Source organism: Trematomus bernacchii, unplaced genomic scaffold (assembly GCF_902827165.1).
Source record: "Trematomus bernacchii unplaced genomic scaffold, fTreBer1.1, whole genome shotgun sequence".
Lineage (NCBI taxonomy): Eukaryota > Metazoa > Chordata > Actinopteri > Perciformes > Nototheniidae > Trematomus > Trematomus bernacchii.
In genome coordinates, this window is record NW_022987998.1 from 273,918 (window position 1) to 288,724 (window position 14,807).

At 41.8% G+C, this 14,807-nt stretch overlaps 1 protein-coding gene across 1 annotated transcript in view; it reads left to right on the plus strand.

The window, feature by feature from the left end:
• Positions 1-14,807, plus strand: part of si:ch211-186j3.6 (neural-cadherin) — a 437,178-nt gene that overhangs the window by 143,099 nt on the left and 279,272 nt on the right. Inside the window, 1 exon segment of the mRNA XM_034117220.1 lies at positions 9,446-9,695. Within this exon segment, the coding sequence (XP_033973111.1) occupies positions 9,446-9,695 (250 nt within the window).

Sequence of the window (14,807 nt, forward strand, 5' to 3'; positions counted from 1 at the left end):
TTGCTTTGAGAAAAAAGATGATTAATTTACCCCTTTTAGAAGGGAAGATATAGTCAATTGTTCTGGGAATGTCATTTTTGAGCCTGAGACCTGAAAAACAGGCTCAGGGGTTAACAGATTAAAGACTGGTTAATGGAAAATCAAAGCTGCCATCATTTTAAGTTACGTTGCTGTCGCCGCAGTTCCAGCCATTGGTACACAGAAGAATGGACTATTTTTTCTTAGCACAATAAAAAAAAACATTATAAAATCATGTTGAAATCAATGTGTTGTCAAACGATTGATTAATTTAATAGGTTGCCATGTAATAAGCTGGATAATATGCAACAAACTGGTGATTGTGTTGAAAAGATGATCAGCGTAGGGGTCTTAAATCACCCTGAAGGGGTCATTTTCAGCATTATGACCGGCTCACTTACTAATTTATTAATAATAGCACACACATAATCACAAAATAACAACAACTCCCCTAATTAAATATGTTAAATAGGTAATGTGGCGGACATGCAGGTTTTATATTATACTGATATAGTCAATTATTTGATTGCCGTACATTGTAAGACATAATGCTACCATCTTGTATTCTATTATACTATATAAATCTATGTGGATCTTCTGGTAATTGTGAGTCCCTCAGGCTGTGGCAGGCATATACATGTTAGCTGCCAGAAGATCTGCTGTCCCTTCACCTCAAAACACTGCCAGTTTCTATTCTGGGGTTAATATAAGGAAGTTTGTTATTTATTTGGCAATTTACCCAAAGTGGAAATCTCTTAGTGGAGACAACTTTTCACAGAGGAGGAGGAAGTTCATCTCTGTCTTTGCCTCCCACATACCCTCTCCTCTCTGGGCAGCCATGTCAGTCTGTGTCTTCGTGTTTCTACTGCCATGTGGTGTGCACTGAGCCTGTATCTGGTCGGAATAACTCTCTGTTCTTAATGTCTGATGCAGAAACTCAGCCAATTTATATTCACATACCAGCTTAGTCTACTTTGGGGTTAAGTGTTATGACTCAATTGTTCTAAATATAGATATTTCTGAATGTTTCATAATTACTTGGGGCTTGGAAATAGGGCCGAACGTTCTTTTTTCAACCATGAAAAGCAAAAAGGCTTAATAGAAAGATCTATCTATCTGCGCTCTGTTTGAGTGTTCTGGACCGCCCAGCTTACACTCCTGCAGCCTTATTATTATGGGTGGCTGTGAGTTTAAAAAAAGGCTGAGAACCCATGGTTGAATGAACAACATATATCACATAAGTCAGTGGGACATTGATTAAACATCCAGAAACCCGATTGAATTTGCCGTGACAGTTACAGATGTACAGGAACAGATGGATACGTGAAAATAATATATAGGTGTAGTTCATGTGTGCACAGTACTTGGTTTACATGGTAGCTGGTTTACTACTGCAGGTGTTCGTACAGGAAGTAAACATGGTGGGCAATAACAAAGTGTGACACAAAAAGTTACTGCAGAACAGATGAAGACAGGCTGTCCACCCTGTACATTGCGAATTATCAGATTGGATTTGTGTGTCCAGCCTCTCTGCATAGGTTGCTGTGGTAACTACATAGGCTTCAGTAATTAGGTAGCTGCTGGTGAGTGACGAAGCTTCTCAATGCAGAATAATAAGAAATGGAGCTTTATCATTTCAAAAACAGATTTGGGTTGGCAGTCTGAACAAGGCCTTACACTCTACAGACACACCAGTGGCCCTAACACCCTAACCCATACGTACATTCTCACACACTAAGAAGGTCAACAAGCTAAGGTTAAGCAGGAATTATATTTGCCATTCTCATCATCGTGTAGTTTAGCATGTTTAGCATGTAACATGTGCCACCACATATAGCACTAAACACGTAGTATTGCTGAGGCTGATTGCAATGTCTTTAGTTCTGCATGAATTCGATAACAAACCAAAGTATGGGACACATTGATATTTGACTTGATGATGGCACTGAAATCTAAGGGCATCATCAACGTTGTTGAGTAAACTTTATGGAATTTCATAACAAATATTTTGCTAATCCATACCTCATAGTTGATATATTTTTGACCAAACTATGGACCAGCAGATAGACTAACATTCGCAGAGCCCTGCCGATGACGTGGCTAAAGACAACATGAGTCCATGTGCTATTTTTTTATTTTTAAGAATGATAAATTATAAGGGTTCATTGCACCACCAACATTATGACATTGCAAGTGTTTGCTACATTGTCATTACTGAAAAGCAGAACCAACAGCTTGTAAATGCTAATGAGTGAGGTAGAAAGTGAATGAGTGTGTGAGGGAGCGAGGTGTATGCTGTAGGAGGCTCAGCAGGCGCTCAGCAGGCTTCCATCAACAGGTGCACCAAGGGAGGCGAGAAGATCCACCCCGCTGTGTGTGTGAGTGTGTGTGTGTTAGTGTGTGTGCACCCATACACCTGTAGTGCATTAGAGCTGTCCACACGTTTGTGAGTACATTACATTACATGTCACTTGTTAGACGCTTTTATCCAAAACGACTTGCATACATTTAATACTGTGGGCAGTCCCCACAGGAGCAATCTGGGGTGAAGTGTCTTCCTCAGGGACACAGCGGCATGCTGACTGCAGCGGGATTTGAACCAGTGTCCCCCTGATCCGAACTAACGCACTGAGCGACACCTTCCCCTTATCTATACCTATGTTTGGCAAAATAAATAATGATAGTAATAATACAATAATACAAATAAAATGTCATTGTGTCTTGCATTGACTATTTATCAGAATCAGAATCAGAATCAGAATCAGAAACAGGTTTATTGCCATGTAGGTTCACACATACTAGGAATTTGACTTGATGTCATAGTGCATACATAACATATAAAAAACAAGAAATCTAATATAAAACACAAAATCTTTTACACCGTAATAAAATACAGTTAAATAGCAATACAAATTAAATAAAGCAGTAGTTTACATGGAAATAGAATGCTATGAATGAATTTTAGAATATAAACTATGAAATGTGAAATAAGAATATGTGCATCTAGGAGTATGAACATTGTGTGCATTAATGTAATGCATAATAGTCTATGATGTGGCAGAGGTAAAGTGTCAGCGGGGGGGTAGGGCCTTGTTTAAGAGGCCGGTAGCGGAGGGGAAGAAACTGTTCAGGTGCCGAGAGGTTTTGGTCCTGATGGAGCACAGCCTCCTGCCAGAGGGAAGGGGGGTGAACAGTTTGTGTCCAGGGTGGGAGGGGTCGGCCACTATCTTCCCTACCCGCCTCAGGGTCCTGGAGGCATGCAGGTCGCGGGGGGATGGCAGATTGCAGCCGATCACCTTCTCTGCAGAGCGGATGACACGCTGCAGCCCGCCCTTATCCTTGGCTGTGGCTGCAGCGTACCAGATGGTGATGGAGGAGGTGAGGATGGACTCCATGATGGAGTTGTAGAAGTTCACCATCATCGTCTTTGGCAGGTTGAATTTCTTCAGCTGCCTCAGGAAGAACATCCTCTGCTGGGCTTTTTTGATGAGGGAGCAGATGTTCTCCATTTGAGGTTATTGTAATATCTGAAACTGTATATGTATCGAAAAACCTTTCCAGAGTTTCCCATTTTCTAATTTAAACATGGGCAATTAGCTTTTAAACTCGGTGAGGTGGGAAATTGCTAACACGAGGGGGTGCCTTTGCAAAACAAACTGGTGTTTCTCTCATTAAATAAAAAAAATCCTTACAACAAAAATGCTTAAATGCCTGTTAGAATAAATATAATTCATTCTACCCGATCCGAGTCCACCTGAAGCTGAACTGCCCAGCCTCCTGAAATAAAGACATGTTTTTTTCCCCCCTCTTACATGATTAAACGGGTTAAAAGTCACAGTATTAAATGAAATGAGCCGGGAGAAATGGGCATCCAGCATCGTTTTGCTAAATCATGTGCTAGTAATCCCATAATCAGTTCCATCGTGAGAGTGGACAAATGTCTACTTCGCCTGGGTTATAAAAAAACAAAACTGCAGAGCACCAAGCAAGCCAATTATCAGGCTTTCCATAGAGATGTGAGGCTCCTGCCGTTTCCATCTTCAGTACAAGATCGTTATATTCCAGACAGACATGGGAGATGCAGCCAGAAATGTAGTGATGCCAGCACCACAATGCTGATTCAAGATTACAGAGGGACTTGCTGATGAATACATGCTCAAACAGCACTCGGGAGAGAACAAATCTGTACTTAGTAAATTAAATATTGACTCATATGTGACTTGTGTTTGGCCACTGCATGGTATTGGACAATCGTACTGCAGTCCATTTCCTTCCCATCGTCATTGGATGAGAGGTTGTTCATCACTTCGCAGCAGCAAACGGCTGCATTTCAGTTGCAATCAAAGAAATGCCAATCCTTGTAAACTGGACTGTAGTGCAGGGAAACACGTACATTCACTTCATCCAGCTTGCAAATCCGAACATAAATCTAGATAACAGATATTATCAAAACCAGCATTTGTGACATTAAGTGTGGCCAATTCTGGACAAAAATCCCCATTTCCACACATGATTTAAAACAGTTTGGTGCATTGCATTTGTTCGATATAATGCATACATAGGAGCTACTCCGCAGCTGTAAATGAACACTCATTGCAATTTAATGGTGAAGCATCCATCCTGCTTACAGTGTTGACAATGCATTACATTGTTTTTTTCCCTCTGTCATTTGGGATAATTCCAGTTTATCAACAAGCAGCTGTGGAAGCTTTGTTTGAATAACATAGTGATAGAAATGTAGTCACGTACCGTAAGCTTTAATATATACCCTGTCATCCCATCATCCCCTCTTGTGCTGCTTGCATCTTTACACATTTTCATGCAATTTGTGTAAAGGTCAATTAGTGCAATTATGAGATATTAAAGATATATTTTGGGCAAGAATGCATAGACAGTTGTGTGACTTTAAGTCGTTGTTTCAATCCCGGAAAAGACCCCATATGTTACAGGCCGGCTAGGCTTGCAACAAATATGGGAGACCAGACAATGTAACAACAAACATGTATTAACAATATAACAAACTTAACAAACCCTAAAACAAACGTGAAAGTCAGTAACCAGTAATGTATGGGTCTGTGAAAGTGTGCATCAAATATAACAGAAGCTGTATGCAAAGGAAGAGTCTAAGACACTGTGGGATGGTGTTGGACTTTTTATCCAAGCCTCTCAGGTGTGGTTTATCAGGCTGATGAAAATGTCACCTGAAACACAAATTGAGAGCCAGCAACTAGAGAACACACACAGTCAGTCATGTTCCACTACAGAAAATAATCTGTTTTGTTATTATACTGCACATAGCATGTTAAAACGTACAAACCAGGCCATTGGGTGGTTTTTACCAAACAGATCCAAACAGACGGAAAGTAAACTAAAGTTGCAGAGTGATATGCTGGTGTTATCTATTGTGTATCTTGTTTTTTATGTATTTGTACGGCGACCTTGAGAGCCTTGAAAGGCGCCTATATAAAATAAATGAATTATTATTATTATTATTATCCTTTTTCTGTTTCCTGTGATGCCTCCGAGATGTAGTCAGAGACAAGGAACATTGTGTTGGCTATTATTATTTCTAGTCTTTTTTTGTGTTGAGTATGGCTAAATACCAGTGGCAAGTCGTCAGGGCCCTCTAGGCCTAAGATATTCTACAAAATAATATTTAAAAACATTAAAAGAAAAAAAAAATGTTTAAAAAATGTTGTTTAGTTATATAAACAGAAGTCAAGGGATGAATAACACCATGCTTTTGAGGAGAACTATTGTGGGCCTAAAATGTAATGGAAGTACAGCAGTGGCGAGCCGTCAGGGCCCTCTAGGCCCTCTGTGAGGGCCTAAGATATTCTAAAAAATAATATTTGAAAACATAAAAAAAAAAAAATAGTTTTTCATTAGTTTTACCAAAATAACTTGATTTAATTGTATTTAAAATAACATTTCCAAAGAAATAAATCCTTCAAATCTGCCTATTCAGTTTCTGTTGGAATGTGAAGGGTTAAAGGGGCGTCTCTGCGAGTTACTGTGAAGACAGGAGCTGATTGGTGGTCCAGCTATGAATTCACAGAGGGCCAGCTATAGTAAAACAACGAGAGAGTAATGTCAAATGACAGTACAATTGCCTAATCTTCCCTCTAAATGGGTGGGTTTTATTAGCGCGGATTTTATGACAAGTTCCGCCCGCTGTGAAGCTTTTCTTGTTTCCATAGCAACAACAACTTCCTGTCAACAGCGTAAACTCGCCTTCAAAATAAAAGCATGCCAAATTACACTTAAGACATACAACTGCAACGAAAGTAACAAACACAATGCAATATCCTTTTCAATGTCAAAGAACACAAATTGGGTTCACAGGTGTTGTTTTGTGTGGTAGAGGGTCGCTTTCATTGATGCGTTTTGCACCCCGGGCCGTTGTTTTGATATTCCGCTGAAGTATGCGCTGTGATGTAATAACTTTTTTTCGGGGGTGGGGGTCAGAGGGCCTAGGTATAAAAGTCACGGCTCGCCATTGCTAAATACAAAGTAACCAATCACAGTAAACATGAAGCCATTTCATCTTTAGATCACATGTCATCTAGCTGAAGCTTTTATCCAAAGCAACTTACAATAAGTGCAGTAAACAACAAACATACAAACTCAGAACAGCAAGGAAAATGCAGATACTCCTTAAAGGTGGGGTATGTAATTTTGGAGAAACCAGCTCAAGTGCGCTAACATTTGAAAATACCCCTCCAACACACACAAATGCGCACATGACCAATGAGGGCACAAGATAAGTTTGTGCACAGATGGAAGGCTGACAGGCAGTTATTTTAGCCGGGCCGGCTAAAATGATTGGTCGTGCTTTTTACAGCGCTACGGCTTCCACAGATGACATTTTTATGTATTTATTGTCAAAGCATTTAATATATTCATTGCTATCGGGATGTTAAGAGCATTCCATGGAATATAACAAAAAGTGTTTCTGAAATAAATGACATACCCCACCTTTAAGTAAGCCAAACCATTCTCAGTGCTGGTGCATTAGCTTGAAATTGGCTAAACCTTGTAGGTCCTACATCTTTTTTACGTCAGGTTTAATGACCAAGCCAAACAGCCAGGTTTTCGGTTTTCTATGGAATATATGTAGACCTTCTGCTGTCCTGATGGGGAGCTAATTCCACCAGTTTGGAGCCAGGATAGCAAGCACCCATGTTTTGTGGAGGGGAACCATGGTCCAACTCCCAGTGTTGGAGAAGCGAGCCGATTGGCTGATGTAGAGCGAAGTTCACGTGCTGGAGTGTTTGGTTTAACCATTTCCTGGATGTAGGAAGGACCAGATCCCTTAACAGCGCGGTAAGCCATTACCAGTGTCTTGAAGCGGATTCTTGCAGCCAGTGAAACTGGGGGAGGTTGTAGACCAGTCGGGCTGATGCATTCTGGGTAAGCTGCAGAGGTCAGCGGCTCTGGCAGGTAGTCTAGCAAGGAGGGAGCGCACTTCTTCTTGGGACAGTTTTGTTGACTGACGCTCTTGGAGAAATATACTTAAAAACTAAGCTGTTAGCAATTTGAATAGGAATTCATTTCAGTGAATGTTTTCAATCGGATAGAAGGAGTTTTTGTTTTTTTAAAGCTTGGTCTAAATGCTGGAATGGCTAGTTAAACAGAAGAAACTTGATTTTTCCAGTTCCACAACCAGGATACATGTTAGGTGTGAAAGCATTCACGTTCTGACTCATCTATTCTCAACCTGAATTTCATTTGTGTTCCAATTTGTTCTAACAGGAGGCTCTTCTTTGTTGCAATTCAAATGTGCAGTTTAAGTCGCTTTCATCTCGCAGCTCGTGGAGGAGGCTCTTTTTTTTTAACATGTAATTGATTTTAGTTTAATTTGATGGTTGTTCAGTATGATGAAAGACTGGAGGCCAGCGTCAACAAGCATTTTATTTAATACCACAACAATTCATAAAATCAATTAATCTTTTTATATTTCAAATCAAATTGGCCGCATACTGAAATAATGAAGGGAAACTAATTATGTGGATAGAAACAGAGTTTGCACACACTGTTTTAATAAGCTAATATCATTTTGTTTTGTAGAGATTGTGTTAAAATAATTAATTCGAAGTGAGTAAGTTCTCCAAAGGCTGAAGAAGTTTATTAAATGGAGCAAGCAATGATATATGTGTGTGTTTGTGTGCCAAATGCAATGTAAGGTGAATTGAAGAATTGAGAGTTTAATGGTGAAATGACTTGTTAGCGAAAAATATGCTTATTCATATCCCTTGTTGATCTTTTCAGTTTTAGCAAAGCAATCAATGTGCGGTCGAGCGGCTTCTGGCTCCATAGATTCCCGATGTGTAATGCGAAAACAGAAATGTTGCAGTATGACTTCTTTTTCATGCTGTTCAAATAACACTTACTCCTCTTGAGATATGGAATCCGTGGGAGCATCACTTCCTCTACAATCTCACTCTCACACAGCATGAGAAGGAACAGATACGTTAGCACTGTGCTAATGTTGATGTCCTTTGCTCAAATACAAACAATCAAGTAAAACATTTTGCAGATTGTACTTCTGATTCTGGTTATGACTCAGCTACTGTTCTTATATTTCACAATGGCTTATATCAATGTGCATAATTAGTGTCTTGGTTGCAAATTGCAGAGCTTCCGATACCACTTATAACCTTTCCAAAAGAGGGTGGCAGAGAAAATGTTTTAACACATTTTGATGAAGCATTGTGTTGATATCAGCCCTTGCCTTCATGTATTGTTCAATTAAATTAGACACATATAGGGAATTACTTGTCACGTGGTAACTATTGCTTGTGTATGATTGTATTGGATTTTTATCTTTGAACTCTGTATTCTGTTCAGCCTAAATTGAGAAATATGTCTAGAATATAAAGTACAACCTGGTTCATTTGGAAATAAAGTATTTAAAAGGTTGCTAAACATTAGCTAAAATGTATTCATTTGAGAAACCTTTTCAGGCAAATTCAGCCCAGATTATAAAGTATCCCTTCTCTACTCTACAGATTTATTTTTACTTAGATTATCTTCCACAAAATTCTCAGGCTGTAAACATTGAACTTTTACAATTGTTCTGTTTTTCTGAAACTCAGACATATTCTGATTGGAGAACTTTGTCTGACTCAAGACCTTTGATTGGATTGCCCATGTGTTGATCAGAAGGTATTAAAGTCTGAAAAGTGTGGCTGTATTAGTACAATTTACCGTGATCAAAAATAGCAACCTTGCTTTCATAGTTGTCATGACTGCGTTTAGTTTGATTATAGCACCAGAGAAATGGTGGTGGCATTAGAAAGTGCATCACATAAATCCAGCTCTGTACTCCTTAGAGAATAGAAAGTCTCGATCTATGGTTCCTTGTTTTTATCTTTGTTTGGTCCATCTAACTTAAGTTTCTATTTTTCTATGTCTTCCTCTTTAGTGTCAGCCAGTGACTGTGACTCCGAGGAGAACGCAGAGTTGACCTACTACACGCTGAGTCCAGACTTCACCATCTCCCCCCATGGGACCATCTTCCCTGCGGGGCCTCTGGACTTCGAGAGGCCCAACCACCTGTACGAGTTCGTAGTGATGGCGATCGACAAGGGGGAGGTTCCTCGCACCGGTACAACCACCGTACGGATTCGAATGGCAAACGTCAACGATGAGGCACCTGAGTTCTCCCAACATATGTAAGTGAAAGGCGGGCTTCTACATTTCTGATTGTCATCTGATTACCATCATTCATTCTGAAAAGCAGTTTTGATGGTATGCAATGAAATTAAGGTTTATTTATAACCTCCTCTTACTCTGTGTAAGAATCCTCTGTGCTAGTGAGGGTGAGCAGGAGAGGCTGATAAAAAGACAGCACAGTGTTCCTCAGAAGAACCTCACACCAATGCCCTGGATTCTCTGTTCTGGAAAGCATTTTTACAGGCAAATAATCTGGGTCAGTCTCTCGAAATAAAATTATTTTGGGTACCAGGATGATTCATATATATTATCCTGCAGACATTTCCAGTGCATATGTGACCTGCTCTATGTAAATTAGTCGGATTTCACAACGGCGCATTCTGAGATAATGGTGGATTTATTTGAAAAACGTGTGTTTTGGTAATTTGAGGGTTTTGGTTTTCTAAATCAAGTCTTGGTTTCTTAGAATGTCGAACTTGTATTGCCCTATTCAGACGATAAATACATTTTTAAAGACAGGGTGTTAACTTTAGCGATCATCGTCTTCTCTCAATCTGATCAGCACCGCGTCCCCATCCCTCCCTACACTTCTCTAAAATAATGAGTGGAAGGCTGACAATACCACGGCAAGGGCCTGGGGACGATGTTTTTTTTATCTGACCTCAAATGGAAAGAAAGTATGGGCTTTCAGAATATTACCATATTAATGCCAAATTTGGCGTTGAAGCTTGAAAAGTCACGTGCCGAGCTGCGGACGGCCACAAGCTGTGTGTGTTGTGTTTGTTTCCTCTGAAACTACACACAATCAAACAAACTTACACACTCACACACAAACGTACACTTACCAACTTTCCGCTGCACTTTCCCTCATCCGAGTAAAATAAACATCCACCTTCCTCAATGCTCAGGCTTAAAATCGGTACAATAGATGGATCTCCACGACTGTTCCGGGTCGATGTGACTGATTTTGATAGACCAGGTCACATTTTTAACATAAAAGGCACTCTAGTCCGAAGAGAAATCCACATTAGTTCAATTTCAGCCGTCAGCTGCCAAAAGTATTTTGTCAGGACCTTGGAGAAAATGTGTAGTTATTTGATATGTGTTCTTCTGTCCTGTTGATCAAATTGATGTGTTGCTCCATCTATTTAACGCTGTCTTCATCTTAACCCAACTTAGGAGGCCAATGCATGCAAGGTCTGAAGAGAAATAGGTTAAAGATAGTAAACTGAAGAATAGTAGAGAGAGACAGAGCTTTATCAGGTCAGCTCCTCACAGCTGCTTCCCGAATCAACGCTACAGCTGCCGCTACTCACAATTCCAGTCACCCCCCCCCTCCCCCCTACAGTGCTGCTGTGGCGCCTGCATCTTTTAATTGGTTGATTTTCTGGCAGAGAGCTGGGCACCAGCACCAGCACCCTCAGGAGGCCCCTAGCCCACACTCTGCGTGTGTTCCTGAGTGTGTGATTGTGTGTGTGTGAGAAGTAATTGAGTAGGTCCCAGCAAAGTGGGGTGTTGGTATGGACAGAGTGATGTAGTTATAAAGTGCATTCATGCGTCATGCATCTGATATGCATGTGTTCGTCGTTTGCAGTGGGACAGGATTGTGTGTGTGTGTGTGTGTGTGTGTGTGTGTGTGTGTGTGTGTGTGTGTGTGTGTGTGTGTGTGTGTGTGTGTGTGTGTGTGTGTGTGTGTGTGTGTGTGTGTGTGTGTGTGTGTGTGTGTGTGTGTGTGTGTGTGTGTGTGTGTGTGTGTGTGTGTTGTATTGATTTAATGTCAGCGACAACAAGATAATCAGTCAATTTTTCTTCAGTAGCACTCAACCCTCTACTGCGGCTCCCAAAAAAACAGTACTGGACAATGATGTGTTATTAGGACACACACACTGGAATGCTCCGACACACACATGCACACACACAGTAATCCATGCAGACAAAGACTCATGAATGCATGTGCACATGCATTTAAATGCACACACAAAAGGGCAGAAACCAATGCAGCACAGCAGTTTGTGTTGATCAAATTGATGAATATTTCTTACAGGGACTGTGCACGTGTCTGTTGAGTCAATGCATGTGATGGACAGAGCGGAAAGGAGAAGGAGAGGTCATTAAATATATCATTATCGAGGCAGAAAATCTGGCCTATTTGTATCGATTTGTGGAGTAGGAAGCATGCAATAATGAGTATCCATGTGTGTGAATGTGCGTGCTCGCCATTTTAAACTGAATGGTGTTTTATTGAAGTATGTTGGGGTTTATTATTGGAAATCAGTGCAAGGAAGAAAATATATATATATATATATATATATATACTGTATATATTTCTTTTTTCATGTAACCATGAGTTATATACACTCAGATGTACCTCTTCACTGCATGGCTCTCCCCTCCTGGTGAGTGACAGAAAAGCCACCTTTCATCTGTGTGCTGTCACTTTGCTATTATAACCTTTTACTCGACCTACTATCCCCTGCTTGTTGTCACAGAAACCGCCCTGGAAGCAGGGGGTCTTTCCATAGGAGAAAAAGCATGAGCCTATACTGTGCTCTGCCAGAGAAGAACATATGCATATGCAGTGCCTTGCTGGATGCACTTAAATGCAGAAATTATAACATGCTCTTTAGATAGTCACTTTACAACTTTAAATGCGCCCTAAGTGGCTTTTAAAGGTCAACTTGCAGGTGTTACGGCCCGCCCTCTACTCAGTGGTAGTGGCTCGTGGGAAGACCCGCAACATAAATGAAAGCACACCAAAACATCCAGCACTTAACGGCGACCATTTATTTGTGGGTTACAGCCGTAATTCACATGGGCCAACCGGCAAAAGAACGAGGTCTGGAGGACTGGTAAAAACAAACAAAAGCAGAAAGGGGCCTTGGGCCAGCCACACCACGGGCCGTAGGACCCAGACGTCCCTCCTCTACCCAGAAGTCTAACAGTCACTACGGGTGAAATTAAGCCGCGAAAAAACTATGCTCCCAGGTCCTCCAGAAGTTATCATAATAACACACAGAAGCTACAGGTCCGAAACAGCAGCGAGATTGTTCCCAAACAGTGTCTTCCGGCATCAGGATCGGGGGAGAGACCTCTTCTCCTCCAGCTTCTTCTTTTAAATACCCAGCTGAATGGAATTAGGAACACCTGGGGGAGGCGGAGCCAGGGGCCGACCAGGTGTACCTGCGCAGCAGAGAGACAGAGAAGACAACAAAAAAGGGAGCACGTAACACCCCCACCATGAGTTAGTGATTTAAAAATAAATAAAAAATCAATCACAACAATCAACTCAGTTGACAGACGCGCTCACGACTATGCTTGTCTTCACATACCACTCAGACCACACACCGAACAGGCAAATACCAGTCAAAACACACCAAAAAAACCACTCGCAACCACTGCGACATTTTTATAAGCGCGACAATGCATCAAAAATACTCCACCACATCAATCCTTGACTTGTGTCACGCACCCTCTGCAAAAAAACAAAACACAAGGGGGCTGTGATTGGTAAGAACAGTGACACCTCAAAGTGGTTTAAAGCCAGAACCATAGCCAGTGCTTCCTTTTCGATGGTGGAACCAACGGTGGAACACACCCGCTGGTGGGGATTGAATTTCTTGGAGCGGTATGACACAGGGCGCTCCACCTCACGATCAGTTCCAATACATCTGCACGCTGCGCATCAGGCCAGTGTGCTAAATGAGACTCAATATTCACCTGAGTCTCCGCAGCGATCGGGGCCTCCGAGGTGACAGGGGTGTCACTTTCAGCACTGGACAGCGCCACCACACAGGCAGCGACATGGTTATGAACAGCCCCGGGGCTTATCGTACCTGATTTCCCACCCTCACGCCACGATGGAGGGTCTCTGATCGGTCTGTCCAATTCCGTAGCCGTAAAACTGTCGCGGGTGACTGCAACCGCATTCACCCCCGGCTTAACGAGCACTCTGCCACCGGCTAAATCATTCCCCAAGACCAAATCTACCCCTTCAATGGGAAGACATGGCCGAACCCCAACAGCTACCGGACCTGTGACCATATCTGACTCAAGGTGAATATTATGCAATGGCGAACCCACACACTGCATACCAAACCCCCTCACAAGAACACCTGAACCCACAGCAGACTCCTCAGAGAGGGGCACCACACCCCTCACCATAAAGGATTGTGACGCTGCTGTATCCCTCAAAAGGTCACTGGAACCCTGTTGTTCTTCCCCGGTAAAGACACCATTCCTTCCATGAGAAACGGAGCAAAAACGTCCAGTTCTGATTTGAGAGACCCTGGCTTTGAAGTACTCACCAATGCGACCGACTTTACAGACTTCTTCACATCCCGCAAAGCATAACAATTAGCCACAATATGACCCTTTTTCTCACAGAAGAAACACACTGGGCTATCCTTAGGACCCCAATTCACCTCCCCCGCTTTTTCCTCTGCAGCTCTCAACATGATGCCCTGTAACGGCACGTTAGCGGAGCCTGAGCCTCCCCCGACCTTGTTGTCACCAAACCGGGCCTGCACGTTATCCCTCTCACTGAAGACAGACTTGTGAGTGAGAACATACTCGTCAGCCAAAACCGCAGCATCAGACAGTCTTACAGGTTTTTGCTCATTAAGATATGTGGCCACCCTGTCAGGTAAACAGTTTTTAAATTCTTCCATGAGTAACAACGTGTTTAGGTCCTCTAGAGACTTTACCCCCGTCGACGAGCACCATCGTTCAAACAGAACCTCTTTCTCACGGGCGAACTCCACATAAGCCTGACAATCTTTTTTTTTTAAACTACCTCTCTACCAGTGCAGCCAACAGCTTTTCCTTAATGACTTGATTCTTGCTTTGCTTACTAAACGCAACGTCAAACCTGCCTGCGATTAGCTCAAGTTGCTGTTTATTACATGCATCCAACTTCCCCCGAGTTAGATCACTAACAAACTCCTCCAAGTCAAAATCCATAGCTACACGTTGAAACTCACCTTCAAAAAAACAAACAACAACCCTGAAACCAGTAACCAGGTAGGCTACTTAGGCAACTGCACACAAACAAACAAAAACATATGCTGTCAAGGGCCATTCTACAAAAGAAACACTACTCACCACACCGGCAC